We start from the raw sequence: 17,184 nt of genomic DNA on the forward strand, positions 1-17,184 counted from the left end.
TGTGATGGTATTCTTTTTACCCTTTTCTGTTTTGAAGATATATTGCTTAAAACTCTGCTCTGGAAGCTTGTCCAGAACTAATTGATATGTAGTTTTGGATAATCCTGGTTTACATTTTTAGATATTTGGATAAAATTTGTTTTCCACGAGCACTCCAGTCACAACTCTAATCCCTCTAAATTTCCACAATACATATCAAGTTCTATGTGTATTATTATGTAGGGTTTTAGTTCTTCCTATTTACCACTAGGTTCATTGCTATATAGATAATGAAGATGTGGAATGTTGCCTTCTACTGGTCTCCCTAATGTCCTATATTGAGGATTTCTAAGTGACATTTTCTGCCTTGTACCTTTACTATTATGTGCAATCTTTATGTACCTGAATCAGTGTGTCTTTCATTCATCCTATTTAATTGAAAGCCCTCCTGTTAAGGGCTGTTTACAAGGTCCTTCCCTACTCTTGCATGTTCACTACTTCTTTCAGGTACATCCCATTTGTGCCTCAGAGTCATTTGTGATGTTGTCCATGTTTAGAAGTCCAAATCTTTCTTGACAATACTATCTTCTTAGTCAATATTTCTTTTTTGGGATCCTACTTTTCCTTCTCATTTTTTTGACCATCAAAAGAAAGATGAATGAAACTGTGTGTGCTCTCTAAAATCTTTATCCTTTTGTTTAGGACTTCATACTTGTTTTTTGTCTGATGAAGTATTGGATTGTATGTAACCTCGTATACTGAGCAGAAATGAATCATGAGCCTTTATGAGCCTTGAAATTATTTCCATATTCATCTTTTCAGTAGAATCTGAGAACCACCTATTCCTCCCAGGCTAAATTCCTTACAAAAGTGTTTGAACAGTCTCAGCTACCTGTCCTGTTTCTAAGGAGTGTTGGCTGAATCTGAGTTGCTAGGCAGGAAATGCATTTCTATCCGTCTGCAGCAGCTGCCCTTGTGCTTAATACCAGATGCATAGTTTGTGTAAGCACAAAATTGAACAATAAACCAAATACTGTAACACTCCCTATAACTTAACAGATCAACTTCGTCATTCAGCAGATTCTTTTTGCAAAGAAAAAAAAAACCTGTCCTTGTTTGATCCCCTGTTCATTCATTCTGGTTGTAAGCTCTCAGCTGTCTGTTTATTTCTGAAAGATATTGGATAAATCTAATCAGTAATGATGTTGTGCAATATCACTCAAAATGTTCATCTGCTTCATTAAAGCAATGGAGGAAAATAACCATTGCAGTCTCAAGCACTCCTTGCTCCCTGTTTGGATTTTGTCTGAGAAACCATAGGAGAAAAAAAGATTTTTTTACAAATTCCATTGTTCTACTCCCATGTATTAATGCCTGTATGGTTTATAATTAAATTCACTTCAGTTTATCATTTGTCTTTTGTACAAGTTATACATTTAATTAAAAATTAATAGACAACATGATGATAAGTATAGCAGAAGCTATATGGAACTGTGCTCTTTATACAAAAAAAGGGAAATAAGTTTAAAAGAAGATACAACTAATATCTGTAATTTGCTGGCATTGCTTTTCTAAGCAGCAATGTGGATGCATGAAATTTTCACTGTTTTCATTGATGTAACTTAAAATTGATAGACATATTTTAATGAACAAATGTATTCATTCAAAGTAAGTATCATTATATTAATTTATCTGCTTTGTCTAATTTCCAGTTAGCCACGTTCTTTTCCTCCTCTCCTTTCCCATTTGTTCTGCTTATTATTGGATAGCATAAAGCAGACAGAGTAATTCCACAAAGCATCCACACAAAGTCTTTTTAATTGGTTCATCAGGCATCCGTATCATCTTACATTTATGACGAGTTTCCTCTTAATGTCCAATCTTTTGCATATCTCAGTTGTGGTGTAGAAAGATAATAAAGTCTCATCCCCATGATGATTGAAGCGACTGCATGGGATGGTGGATTCAGGCAAGAGTGAGGGAACCTCCCCCAACCCAACAAGGATCAATTTAGTGACCAATCCGTATTACAGATGTGACCAGATGACATGGACTACATTTCCCAGGATGCCTTAACTACATTTACCATGATGCATTCCCTTCAGGGGACAGCTCACAATCCCTAACTAACTATCCCAAATCCCATTAACTCTAAACTGTCTGGACAGCACATTGTTCACACTACATTTTAACAGGTAATTTGAAAGTTCAGTTTTAGATTGCATTTATGAGGCCATAACCTCATTCTGTACATGGCTGCACTTAATTATCAATGAAAAGTAGTTATTTTTATAAGGCTTTCTTCATAGTATGGTTTATAATATGTCTAGAAACTTCCAATAATTCAGTGGTGTTGTCAGATTAATGGTTCCTGTACATATATTTTAGAACATTAAGTTACACCACATTTGGAATGGTTCCAGAATTAGTCATGCTTAGAACAAACCTATTTAAATCAATGGGGCTGATAGTCATGGCTAAATTGTCACTTATTTCACTGGCTCTCAACTAACATAAGTGATTTGGACTTGATATATTGATACTTACTCAATGACTTTGCTAACTGGATTGTGGCTACTTACATGTTTGCCATTCTCCACACACAAAGCTCCTATCTATTCTCAGCTTTTTATATTCTATCATTTAGTCTTACCCACTATATGTCAGATGATCTTATATATTCCAAATCCCTTAAACCCCAGAACATCCACAATTCAATCTTCTAGTAATTGTATGTTGCATGTTCCCAGCTCTGCCAGGATAGATCTGTACAGGCTAAATGATAAAGCTTCTTAGATTAAACTGTAAAGTGATTAAATCTTCTGTTATTTTGAAAATATAGTCTACATAATAAAGAAATAAGTCTCTTTGTGGTGTTTTAAGAAGCTATGTGCTGACAAGAATTACAGAAAAAAGTTCATGTGCTTGAGATTCAATTTAACCTACCAGTGAAAATGTCTCTAGTTTGAAATAATTTAATGCAAATTTTGGATAACATATGTAAAGGTCTCTATTAATGAAAAAAAGGCAGTTATCACAGATGAGGAAAAATAGAATTTAAAAGCTTTACAATGCAATCTTATGAAGCTGCAGCTGTAAATAAGGACAAGGGACTTACTACTTCCTTACACCAGAGAAGATTTCAGTGACAAAGTGACTGTTACATCATCACAATCTTAAATCAGTGTTACTATTTTGGTGGGATTCATTATGATATGGGATGTGACACAGATAAATTTTGGAGGTTATGTGGGTTTTTCTCACAGCCATGGTAACTGGGTTCTTTAGTCCAGATTTTTTTAATATAGATCTTCTCTACATTTATGGTAAAGTATTGAATCTCCTTCCAATAAAACTATGATAGCAAACGATCTTTAAAAATGGAAGAAATGATACAAGGCAAGAACAACATTTCTACAGATGAGATCTGAATAACAATTGATTGAATACACACACAGAGACACACACACACCATATAATATATAATATAATGTATAATATACATAATACATAGTAACAGCTTCTGAGAAGATAGCTTTTTGTTAACTTTTAATCAAAATCTAAAATCTCTTAGCTCTTAGACTAAATCATGTGCATTGTAAGTTAACTGCAACCTAAAAGTTATCATTGTATATGGTTTCCAGTAATTTCTACCTTCTTTTGATTAATGTTTGTATGAAAAATCTTGCAAATAATCTATATAAATAGATGATAAAAGAGTGGAAATATTGATATGTCTATAGGGAAAACTGTCAGAAGTTATTGATAATTAATCAAGGAAAGTGGACTAAGTTAAAAAGGAAATAAAATCATTGCAATCATTTCTCTATCAGTCGTCCCAATATCTGTAATTCTGATTAGCCTGGTTCATTACTGTAGGTTGTCAGTGCAACCTTCCCTGTTTTTTTTTTTTTTCATAAGAGGTGGTTGAATATAGTGAAACCCATGGACTCTTTCCGACTGGGCTTATTTTATTCTACTTACACCACATTTTCATGTAGCTATCTAGTTAGGATTGGTAACCTCATGGATACATGCACATTAGATTTTTTTTTTCTGGCTGTAATATATAAAATGGTTTTCCACTGCCTTATTCTGGGGTGCTTGTTTGACTTAAAAGTCTAGCATACACCCCGGCATTCCTTGTTTGTCTCTGATCCAAGAACAAACAAGATGCTATTTTGTTTAGCATCTGAGGCAAGACAAAATTTGTCAGATGCTACCATAACTGAAATGTAGTTAAGATAGACAAATTGCTTGAGTGGGATTCTTCCACATATATCTATGAGTAGAAGGGACAGGAAGAGAGAAAGAGTGAGGACAAACAATGTGGACCCAGGTGTCTTAGAAATTCTCCTCTTTAACTGTGCAAACAAAATGCTACCTTTAAATAAATTCTTCAAATTCTTTTCCTCTGTCTCTTCCACTCTTCTTGATATTATTTTCTTCAAGGAGCAGCATTTTCTATTTTCTATTTCTTTTATGTTAGATAGTTCCCTGTTACCTTGTTTTCTAAACACAAGCATCATTGTAAGTGCATTGGAGGAATGGTTTTTACTGTACTGGATGTAACTTTACCCTGTATATGTAGATAATTTACTAGGTACCAAGGATGCTGACAGCATTAGTAATATTTCTAAACACATTTACAAAAAAAAAAGATCCAATTGAATTCATATGGGGAATTTTCTACCCTGGACATTCTTCAGAAAACTTCTGACCTCTACCTATTAGCACTGTGAAGAGGGCCTTTTAGTGTGTGCTAGTAAGAAGAATAATCTCTTTAAATTATTAGACTACATATTTTGCAAGGTTTGCATGCCTGTCTAGCTGCTCATTGTTGTTTTCATATATGAATGATTTTATTTCATTTCACTTGTGTGATAATTATTTCATTATGCAAATGCAATTATTAATGAACAATTATCTTCAGTTGCATGTGAAATGTTAAGTAGCATCTAATTAAGTAATTAATATTGCTTAATCTAACATCAATATTAAATTCTGACCTAAGTAACATGTGATAAGTTTATGTAATTTAAGGATAGCTTTTTTTCCTAGTATTTTATTTATTAATATTTGTACTCTACTTTTGCGCAGCTGATAATTTACCACTTTTAGTACATTTCATTGAAGTTGTAGTTGCGACTTAAACATATAAAATAAAAAATTAAAAGTAATTTCAATTCTATTTAATTTGTAAATAATAAAAATTATAAGTGCAGAGTCTAATGACTACAGTATGTGGTAGCCATACTTTCCTTTGGAAAAAAGATCCATGCTTCCTAATAGATTGCCATCTGTTCAACCTTTTGCTAAGAAATTTGTCTTGCTTTAAAGTAGTTCACTGGGATGAAACTGCAGATTACACACTGAGTTTCTAACTATTTGGTAGAAACAGACATCCTTTTCTGTCAACAAATTGCTACTGCTAACATTTTATACTCTCTTCTCTTTATTGCCCATTTCAGAAGTGAATTTTAAGTAAGCTTTGGCAACGTATAAATTCCAGGGTTCTTCATTACACTCCAACAAGCTATTCAAATTTATATTGAGAATCCGAATTTTACACTGAGGGTAAAGCAGGAATTTGGGGATTTATTGTAATTCTTTAATTACTAACTTTCATTATTTAAAATTAAGGACAGTTTTAAGAAGTCCTAAGAAGCTTCAATTATATTGTATTTAGATTTTAAAATAATATTTCGAGGCTCTTGAATATTGATTTATTAAATTGGCAATCTTACTCATATTACAAAGGAGTTCCAGTAAAATCAATAGAACTTACTTCCTGGGTCACACAGGCAACAAGTGGTATCAAAAAGCAAATAAGATAAACTGTTTTTCTTACCTATATTCTACATTAAGAGAATGTGGTGTTTTCTCAAACAGAATTGATTTGAATTAAGAAAAAATTTTTTCCCTTCAAATGCAGTTCTATACTTGCACTGAAATTTCTTTTTCACACCTCTCTCTCTTCCACCTGCTCTTCTTTTCATTCCATTCCACTTGTTAATCTGGTGTTTAGTCTATCTGTCCCTCAATTTCATTTTCTTTTGGAATTGTCAATCAACATTTTCTTTTAAAAAAAGTATGTGAGGATTTAATTACAGCCAAATTGCTGGCTTCTGCTTTCATTCAGAAATGTGGACAGCAAACATTCTGATAGCTTTAGAATGTCTATATCTACATCGACTTCCGGTTTGAAGGGCTTCGGCGACAGACAGAAATCTGCGATCGTGCATGTTTTCTGTCTGGGCTTGCCGCTGGAGCGCCCCAAGCCTGCTGGTTTCGGGGCTAAGCCACCCTGTAGAGGTGGTGAAGAGGCGGGGAGACTGCCAGCAGGGTTGAGGAGAGCCGCATCTCTCCTCCTCAGCTGGCCATTACTCCCTTTCCTGAAGGCAGTTGCAGTGGTGGTCAGAAATGGCCACCACAAAGGAGAACTCGACCGGAAAAGAATGTGCAGGAGGAAGATAAGAAGTGAAAGTTTTGGCTGACTGGGTTAAATTGTAAAAGCAACAACTAAGGTACCCTGGAATTTAAACTTACAAAAAATAACATCACTCCCAAAGAAGAGTCGGAAGCAGCGAAGGAAAGTGAAAAGGGAAAGGTTTGGGGTTTTTTCTTCTTCTCTCTCCTTCCCTATACTGACAACTAAGAGACTTAAATAAGAAATCAGAAAAATCCGCTTTGACATCAATAGGCAATTAAGCTGAAAATAAAACAAAATGCCAAAGGGATAATAAAGATTTCTGGACATTAAAAATTTTTCTTTTTCATAAGCAGGAAGGGAGAGAAAAAGAATAAGGGCAGGATCTGGAAGAGGGAGGACACTGCCTCGAATTAAAAAGAATCTACAGTAAAACTTCAACAAGACTTCTAAAAGATACATTTTAAATGAAACTTTGCAACTAAAGTAACCCCAGGAAGAGAAAGTGAAAAAAAAAGAGCAAAAAAGACACAGCTTGCGTGTATTTGGATTATTTGGTGATCTTTGGATTCTTGGTTATTATATTTGAATGACTAAAATCAATCGGGTGGTTGTTTAAAAATTTATACAATGGCACCACTTCTGGATGAATTGAAAATGGAACTTAAAAAGTACAAAGAAGATGCACAAGAAGGGAAGGGTTCTTTTGGCTTCATTTTTCAATTCTTAGAAATGGAGATTTGGAACTATGAGAAACAACAAGAAACGACTGCAAAACAAGAAGACTGGGACAAAGAAGAAGCCATCTTTAATGAACAAGCAATTTTATGTGGGGAAGAAAAAGGAAAGGGGGGAAAGAGAATGGAGAATTTAAGACTTAAAAAAACAACCAAAGAAAAGAAAAATAATTCAAAAAATCAGTATAATACTGGAAAGCAACAGAAAAGGGGAATACAGAAGAGAGAAATAGAGGTAGAGAGACAAGGGGGTAAAAAGGGGAGAGAGAAGAAGAGAGGGAAGAAGGAAAGGAAAAGAAGTTACAAAGGACTGGAGCAAGATATAGAGAAACAGGACCTATTTAGAGATAATGGGTGAAAATCTAACTGAAAAAGGGATTCTGTAAAGGTACATAAGATTGTATTGTTATATTAGTAATAGAAATAACTTTAGAAAATTGGAAACAACGTATGATTAAAATGAGGGATAAAATAGTTAGTGTAATTTAGTTAAGTGTTTGTGAATAAAATAAGTGAAATAAAATAAATGAGAAAATTGAATTAGGAAGGAACGGGAACATTTTAATTAGTTAATGTTTTATAAAATATAAGTGAAGAGTGGGGGAATTAACTATGGAAAGCTTATAATTGTTCCCATAGAAGTATGATATTTAATTGAAATGTAATGTTAAAGATGTTAAGACTTTAATGAATATTAATATTAATGATAGAATTGAATTGGAATGGAATGTTGTTTTAATTATATACATTTATATTTTTTTTCTTTTTTTAAGAATACAGTGTGTATTTTAAGAATGTACCAAGCAGAATCCGAATGGAAGTTATGTATTATATTGAATGTTACAACTTTAGGGAAAAGATATAAAGGCATCATACTCCAATCAGTAACTACAGGAGAAATTTTGTTTAATGAGAAAAGATAATAGATAATTGAAACAGGACAGACAAAAAATATAAATACAATGATTTGAATTGAGATGAGATAATTAAAATAAAATTGAGAAAATTAAAAGAGGGGAGAAGCTATGCAGAAAATGTAAAATAGTAATAAGATATGGAATAGAATATAAAAATGAGCATGAACCTGAATTTGTGTCTGTACGAAGAAATGTAACCCGGGATTACGCTACTTTCAAAAAGATGTTTTATTTGTATTTTTTTTCTCTTTGTGAAAACTCAAATAAAATTTACAAAAAAAAGAAAAAAAAAGAATGTCTATATCTACATCAAGGCATCTGCATTCTGCAATGAACTGGTTATCAGTGGCATGCAATAAGGACTGCACCTCAAATTTTATTTTCGCAAATCTATGAAAATTTTCTCATCTCAGATTAACATATTAAATGAAAAAGGAAAAGGGGGTTGACTGATGATGCCCTCCCAGTCATCGACAAAACATAATCCATAGCATTTCCACCACAGGGGATAACATATCAATAGAAAGCACTTAGAAATAGCAGTATACATGGGGATGTTAGCCCTTAGTAATCAAGGGTCAAAGTTATGGAAATGAGATTAATAAAGATCTTTTTGCTCTACTGAGTGAAACAGTGATAAAAGTCCAAATGCTGTCCTTTCCCAATGTTCCCTTTTCTTTATGCCTGGCACAAGCCTCTTCTCCCCCACATTACTAACTGACAGTTGGGAGGGTGGCGGTATTTATTTGTAATGACAGTTCTCTGCCTTTGAAACCTGCCATGTTGGCATAGGCAACTCCAAGGTCTCCAGGAAATCTTGCTGCTGACGCCCCGCGATGCTAAACCTGCTCCTCCAAACTGGCACCCGGGCACCCGAGCCTCGGAATAAAGTTTCCCCGTCCTTCCCATCTCGTTCACCACTGCGCCCCTGAAGGTGGTCCCGTTCCATTTGCTTCAAGTCCTCCCGGGCTGATATGGAGGCGCAAGAGCGGGTCCCAATCGGCTGATGGCTTCGCCGCTGCGCTTCCCGCGGGGCAAGGGGCGAGGAAGAGACCTCGGGCAAGCGGCCGGGCGGTTAAAGCCCAACGCGTTGCCGCCGGATGGGCAATATATCGCTCCTCTGGGAAATCACCTCCGGGGAGTCCAACGTAGCGAAGGCTCTTGAGGTTGGATCTGGGGAGACTAAAACCACATCCAGCCCCAAAACCAACCTCTCAAAATCAACCACCGAAAAGGTGGGGGAAAGCGAGGGAAGGCGGTCGTCAGATCGCGGCGCCGAACATAGCAGCGCTTACCTCGGTCCAGAGTGAGCGGCTGGACCGCTGTCAGCGTCGTCGCCATGTCTGCTGCTCGGCTGAAGGTGAAATGACGCCGGGCTCCAGCATCAGGGCGGGAGTGTGATTGGGAGCGGGAGGGGGCAAGGAGGGGCTACGGGGACGAAGAGGGAGGAGGACCAGAGTGCGGGGAGGGGGCTGGCGCGACCGAGAGATGCGTGAACGGTGTGCGTGTGAGTGTGAAAGAGAGATGGGGGGGGGAGCGTGGAGGTGGAAAAAGGGCTGTGCGCGCCGTCCCAAACACCACAAGGCAGCGGTCCGGCGATGAGGAAACGGCCTGTTGGTAAAGAGCGGCGGAGGCGAGGCAGGGTCATCGCGAGGTCCTTCGCATCCCTGGGCAACGGCCGAGAGTGCAAAGGCTCAAGGGAACTTCGGGAAACCGAGAGGCTTGGAAGGGTTCTGCGGGTCTCCGGAGACTGAGGCAGACCAGAAGAAGGTTACCTGAGATGAACCAAGGAACTGGGCCAGCAAGCCTGATAAAGTAGCAGGGCAGCTCAGCGGATTGCAACCTGTTGCAATCCATTTCCCTCTATGTGGAGACCTTGATGCTCTCTGAGCTTATGGAGGAGCTATGTGAGCTATGTGGAGACACACAGATCCTCTCTGTGTCTTGCAGATATTTCCACCAATATTAGCCAGGGCAGGAGATGATGGGAGTCATCTACCATGCCTGAAGGTATCAAGAAGAGAGAAACTGGGGAAGCAAAAAAGAAACTACTTGCCCACCTCTTCCTGAAGTATTTACGATCCAGTGTGCCAACTAGAAACCCTGGAAACAAGGTATACATTAGAGCAGGGGTTGCCAACCTTTTGGATATCAGGAACCACCAAACTCATTATTTTAAATCCCGTAGACCAGAGACCCTGGGAAAATCCCCCCAAAAGTCTGCAGGAAAATTCCCCACCCTATTTTCCTGCCTATCTATTGTTCTTTATTTGGAATCACAGGATACCATCTCCAGCTCTGTTCTCAGGGGGAGAGAGAGAGATTTTTGGCTTCATGCAAGGAAAGCAGCAGAAGCAGCAGAAGTCTTTCTTTCTCTTCCCCAAACTCTGCCAGAAATGAGTCTTTGTGAGACTTGGAGCAGCCTCTTGCAGCAGGATGCCTTGCAGGGTCCCAAAGACTCATTTCTGGAAGAGTTTGGGGGAGAGAAAGGAAGGCTTTTGTTGCTTTCCTTGTATGTAGCCAAAAGCAGAAGAAGAAAGAAGCAGAAAGAAGCAGCCTGGTGGCAGGCGAGGTATTTGGGGTGCATGGGGCAAGCTCCCCCTTCTGCCCTTTCCCCCCTCCCCTCACTATCTCGTGTTGTTTGCAATGCAAACAGGCCTTGTGTTCCTGTGGGCCATGTGGGCAGCGCAGCCTTGTGTTCCCACACAGCCTGGATTAATTGCTTTGGGGGGGATGCTTTGGGGGTGATATTTCTCTGCAGACCACCACAATTTTCTCGCGGACCACCAGTGGTCCCCGGCCCACTAGTTGGCGACCACTGCATTAGAGGACCTCAAGAGGTTGCTCTTGCCAGCAAGTTCACCTGTGACATTTCAGCACTAAGTAATCAAGTAGCTCATTTAATCCAAGCTGCCAAGAATTACCACAAGCTGAGAACAGTAATGAACATCACAACTCACTCCACCGTGCATAGTCAGAGCAACTAACTCCAGATAACTCAAATTTATCAAGATATGCGCGTGCATATATGTGCACACACACAAACACACACACACACACAAACGGGGGTGGGATAACTCTCCCCATCTTTAAATGTTGCAGGGTTTTTAAAAATTATCTATTTGGATTTGATATTGACATATAAATGCATATTAGAATGGAATTTATCAGAAAGAAAAAGGATCAGAAGTGATTGGAAGAAGGGGCCAATAAAATATATAACCAGACATATCTGAAAAATATTAACACTTGGCATGTGTACCAGAAGAGCTGAAAATAATGAGCTGTAACTTGGAATAAACATAAAATGATATGGAGTGAAATGTTTGTGTACAAGTATTCTTAGATATCTAGACAAAAGTGATGAGTCACATACAGCCCTTAGGCTACATTTGTACAGCTTTGTATCTAATCATAGTGTGGTTTGATCATGAAATTTAATCCACAGGTTGCAATGGATGAAGATATAACATAACTCATAAGCTGTAGTTTATAAATAAAATTGGTTGGGTTCAAAGATTATGTTACATTAAAAACAAAGAAATCATATAGTTTCTCATAGTGTGTGAATCTAATGGAAAAGCGTACAGGTTGGTGAAAATGCTTCCAAATGAGTGTATTATGCAGTTGTCCAGCTTTGTTCACCATCTCCAGTATTTAACCTCCCCACTTGCTCTCCTTCTGTTTCCCTCCTCAGTAGAAAATAAAACCTGTTAAGAAAGAAAACTGAATAATTGCAAGATGCCCTCCAGCTAGAAGCATGACTGACTGATACCTATAATTAGGATTCCCTGAGTGAAAGGACTTAGCTTTAATGAAGGCAGCAAGCTCTCAGAGATTCCATCCAAACTTAGATCTATTTGTTTGCTTGTTTTTATTAAAGTAGCATAAAGAGATCTGAAATAGAGCAAGCTTTCCTTTTTAGTAGATGATTCCCTTAGTGCTACCTAATACTGAAATCCTATACTTATGCCCAGAATTAGGCTAAGGTAATTGCAAAGTAAGGCTTCTTGAACTTACCAAAAATCAGTGGCCTGGTTTCTTACTATTCTGAGGCATGAAATACACGAAAAATATAATACAAGTCCTAAAGTAGACAACATAAGTTTATTTTTTTTAAAAAAAGAATAAAACATCAACATTTTATCCAAAAACTAGGAAAAAAATAGAAAATTCTGGCTCCGCCCATATTTGTGATAGAGCCTTGCCATATTTGAATCATTGCTGTACTTACAAAGGACCTTTGTGTCCCCTAAAATTTTAAATGAGGCACCTAATTAATCAAAATTTGTCAACTCACAATATTATACAATTTCAATTGTTTTATATAATTGATCATCTATCAACACTTTTAAGGAGAAAGAATTATGAGGAGGGATTTCTTATTTATTCCAAAAGGGCTAAAGTCCATTTTATGCATGGCAAAAAATGTTTCGTAGGTCAGGGGAAGATAAAATACAAATGCTGTTTTCTTTAAGCTATAATCCTGGCTAGGAAAAGCACATTATCACAGAATCCCCTCTTCTTTCCACCCAGACATAGAATGCAGACTGAAAGTACTGTTCCTCAGGTTATTGTACATCTGTTTTGCATTTCTTTTTCTCATTTAAAAATAATAAAGAGCTTAGAATAAGAGGTAGAGTTCTTTGAGAAGGTATTTTTTTCAAACCTTCTATATCTGCTCTTAGTTGTATTTGAATATTATAAAAGTAAAACAAAAACAAAACCCCACAGCTGATGCCATTTCACCTGGATGTATTTCTCTACACAACAGTCATATATTAATAAGAAACCATAGCGACAATGTTAAGTATATTGTATTAAGTTACTTTAAAACCAATGGATCTCATTGGGACAGAAGCTTGCTTAATCCTCATTACTCTGTGCCGTCTGTGTATAAACATATGTACCAAATAAACATTTTCTAAAGTATTTTTGGTCTTTTTATATATCAGTCCTACACTTCTACTTTGAAAGCTGCAACTTTATAATATGCAGTACTACAGAAACTGAAGTAGAATGATATGCTTGCCAAGTGAGTCAGTCTGTCAAATCCGTATCCCTTGCCAACAAAACAATCTTTTACATGAAAGCATCGACCACATTGGTGTATAGCAATCCAAGTTATGGTGAATAAGACCATAAATCCTTCTGAACTGGCTCAGGACACATCTTTGTTTATTAAAAAAAAATCTTTGTAGTCAGTAAATACAACTGTTATACAACATCAGATGTCTTTGTGCCCTTGCAGATTTACATCACATTTTTGTGGCACATTTTAAAGGGGTCCAGAGGTTGCAAAAGGGCACAGCAGAGATTATGTATAATCTGTGTATAATTTATAGGCTATAGGTTGTTCTCCTGTGATCTGCTAAAAAGACAATAGAATTCCAACAGATTGTTCCAAGTTTCATTGAAAACTGAAGAACAGTATCTATTGCCACATGTAACACTACTCTCTAAAAACCATCTGCTTAAGACTCTTTAAATGCCACCATTTTGATTAGCTTAAAGTTCACAGTAGAGGCTGTCATTTTTGCTTTTAAGTAGGGCCACATTCTGTTCCATGTTGGAAAATAAAAATTCTAATGATTGCCACTTCTGATTTATAATCAAAAGTTTCTCCTGATAGAATGTAGACAGATGAGTTCAAAGGCTGCTCTTTATGGCAAATAGCTAGACTGATTTCACTGAGGAAAATGACTTGACATTCAGCATGACAATTTTAACCTGCAATATCTAGTTTAGATATTAAACCTATTTTATTGCTGCTTTTAAAGAATTAAAATATTGGTCCATTAGGGAACAAAATACAGATCTTTGCAGTTTTGCATTGTGTTGTGATATATAGAGATCTAATCAAGGTCATATTTTGTTTGGAGCAATTCATATATAGTTCATTGGCTAATAAACAAGTCTATGCCTTATTAATGTGAGATAATAGGAGACTTACACCATGCATGTCCACTACATCATTCCCTCCCCTCTGCATTTACAGAGTCTGACAACTTTGCAGATATTTGTAATCTACTCTGTGTTTTCTGTTGTTTCCTCCATTCTTTTCCTATCACAGAAACCCAGTGAAAAAAACAAAGATGGAAAAGCAGCATTGTGTGTGCCATTTTTTTTAAATGATTGAACTACAAACTGTCTATTAAGATGCAGTCATATATATTAACACATCAAATACTGAATTCACATACAATGCAGTTTGTGATAGAAAGGAAAAGATTTTGTGTACTGAAACCACCTCTAAAACTCAACTGTGTATTTTCCCCATTTTTAAAAATCCAAAGCAGTTACAGGAAATTGTATTCTGCACTGGATGTTTAGCCAATGATAAGGGGGAAGGGAGAACCAGTTTCGTGTAGTGGTTAAAGGCAACTGTCAACTATGAATCAAACCTGGATGAAGCCATCTTGTGCTACTTCACAGTTGTCATGCACTATGGGGAGAGAATGAGGAGAAAATAGCTAGACCGCCTCGTAGACAAAATAAAGAGCTCTCCCATGGGAACCAAAGTCATCACAACAGGTGGCAGTTGGCGGAAGAGCAGAAGTGATTGAGGGAGCCCACCACCTGCTTTGTTTCGACCGTTTGACCTGTGACACCTGGAGAGGGAAAGTTTTGCTCTTAATTACATGGTAACCAAGAGAAACTTTTAGAGTTAGTTTTCATTAGCTGTGCTGATATGATGTGTCCAATGAACATGTTCTCTGAGGAACATTCCTGCCTTAGAGATCTGATTTCTTTGGATGCATTACTCAGAACACTGACAGCATCAAGCAAGAGAATGCGAATTCTACTTCCATCTTAGGTGCCAGGTATGTGACCTTTGGTCAGTCACTCTCATCCCTAGGAAGGAGACAATCACAAACCACTTCTGAAAACTTGCCTAGAAACTGCAGCACTTATCCAGGCAGTCACCAGGAGTAAAACACTGACTTCAAAGCATACACACACACACACACACACACACACACACACACACACACACACAGGGAATGAGTCCTTATTTGACATATCTATTACGTGTATTGTCTTTTGGATTTTGCACCTTTCAGTCAATGTTGTCTCATGGTGACTACAAAGACAAGTCCTTGCAGTTTTCTTGGCAAGATTTTTGGAAGTGGCTTGTTACTGTGTTCTTCTTAGGGTTAAGAGAGAATGGTTGACTCCAAGTCACCCAGTTGACTTTCTGCCCAATGCAGGATTAGAACTTAGATTTCCTCATTCCATGTCCACAAGATCAAACTGACTCTCTTACTGAAACAAAAAAGCAGAAAGAACATTTAAGACAATAGCTAATAAAAGTAGAAATTATGATATTATACTGCAATCTTATCTAAGAGCATGCATTTTTCAGTATCTATAGCTCTTCTGTCTTTACTTATATTCTCTGTGATCTGTCTATTTAGTTAAATTTATTTAGCCCATCATCAGTTCTATACATTCTAATTATGGACCTTCTTTTTGCAATTTATTTATTTATTTGTTTTGATTTGATTTGATTTGTATTGCCGCCTGTTCACCATGGCGATTCAAAGTGGCTTACAACATATAAAACCACAATTTAAAAACAATAAAACTCATAAAATCAAATAAATTAATATAGTAAAATCCCCCCACCTCCACCCCCCCCCCCAGCGACAGCAGATTACACGAGCCATTTAATGGGCTCTATCCCACTGTGGGTTTCCCAGGCCAGCTGGCAGAACCAGGTCTTCAATGCCTTCCGGAAGAGAATCAGAGTGGGGGCCAGCCTAATCTCTGTGGGAATGATGTTCCAGAGGAAAGGAGCCACCACCGAGAAGGCTCTTCTTCTGGGTCCCACCAAGTGTATCTCCCTCAAAGATGGGACCCGCAACATTCCCTGCCGTCCCATTCTGATGGGTCGGGTAGATGTGACCAGCAAGAGACGGTACCTGAGATAGTCTGGTCCCAAGCCATGAAAGGCTTTAAAGGTGACAACCAGCACCTTGAATTGCACCCGGAAGCAAATTGGCAGCCAATGCAGCTCCCACAGGAGAAGTGATACACGTGCACACTGGGGTCTGCACAAAACCATGTGGGCTGCTGCACTTTGCACCAACTGGAGCCTCTGGATGCTCTTCAAGAGTAGCCCCATGTAGAGCATGTTACAATAGTCAAGTTGGGAAGTGACTGTGAGTAGAGATTGTTGGTCCAGGAACAGGCATAACTGGTGCACAACCTGCAGTTGCACGAAGCCTCTCCTGACTGCGACCGTCACCTGCTCTTTGAGCAGGAGTCATGAATCCAGGAGAACCCCCAGATTACTCACAGGGTCTATTTGGGGTAGTGCCACCCCATCCAGGACCAAAGATGGCAATTCTCCCTTAGCTAACGAACCCCAAACCCAGAGCCACTTGGTCTTGCCAGGGTTTATAAGGATCTATTATAGCTGAATTTTATGGAGAAATGGACAGCTTCCTTACTTCATTACTTTCACTTGTGGCTTCATTTGTAAAATTTATAGCCTACCTTTCTTTCTTTAATAAGGCATATATAATATTCTGTTCTCTCTCTCTCTGACTAATCAGAGCCAGCATTATTACATGGATTAATGGTTTGACTTGGTGTTTTTCATTGTTTATTGGATTTATATCCCAGGTTTCTTCTGCGAGCATACATAAACAATACTCAGAATACTTCCTCTTATAGTCTTGAGATAAAAACTACGTAAAATTCAGTCATAATCTTCATAAGGTCCCATAACTGTGGATTAACTATAGTCTTCTCAATTGTACTTCAGCATCCTTGCTATGTTCACCTCACATTACACAACCTCAAACTATGCTCACCTCACGTTACACAACCTGTATTTATTCAAAAAATACTGTGAAGTTTCAAAGGCACAAGAAAGTTTTCCATTCACTGTTTCAAAGCCATCTAAAAATAAACTGTAAAAACAACAACATTTGAAACAGTATTATAGTAACATCTGGAGCTCCTATGAAATGTTCAATTGATCTGAGAATATGAATATAAATGGTTCTCATCAATACAGAGGCTAGTTTTATTTTAATATACAAATGGGATTTGGACCAAGTGCAGATTACAAGTATATAACTTCAAAGAGCAGATGGCTTGAGACTTTATT

The 17,184-nt window shown here is 37.6% G+C and overlaps 1 protein-coding gene across 3 annotated transcripts in view; it reads right to left on the reverse strand.

The window, feature by feature from the left end:
* LIN7A (lin-7 cell polarity scaffold A) overlaps nucleotides 1–9,494 on the reverse strand; it is a 31,142-nt gene extending 21,648 nt beyond the window's left edge. The window contains exon 1 of one of the 3 annotated variants that reach the window (XR_015750069.1): nucleotides 9,359–9,494. Coding sequence is in view for 1 of the 3 variants with exons in the window: in XM_087968037.1 (XP_087824163.1) it covers nucleotides 9,359–9,404 (46 nt within the window). In the remaining 2 variants the exon portion in view is untranslated. The remainder of the gene's footprint in view (nucleotides 1–9,358) is intronic. The other 2 variants (XM_087968037.1, XM_026667655.2) reach the window with 2 other exon arrangements.
* Nucleotides 9,495–17,184: the final 7,690 nt, after the last annotated feature.

Source organism: Notechis scutatus, chromosome 6 (assembly GCF_049901735.1).
Source record: "Notechis scutatus isolate UNSWTSFEM ecotype Mainland chromosome 6, rNotScu1.2, whole genome shotgun sequence".
Taxonomy (NCBI): Eukaryota; Metazoa; Chordata; class Lepidosauria; order Squamata; family Elapidae; genus Notechis; species Notechis scutatus.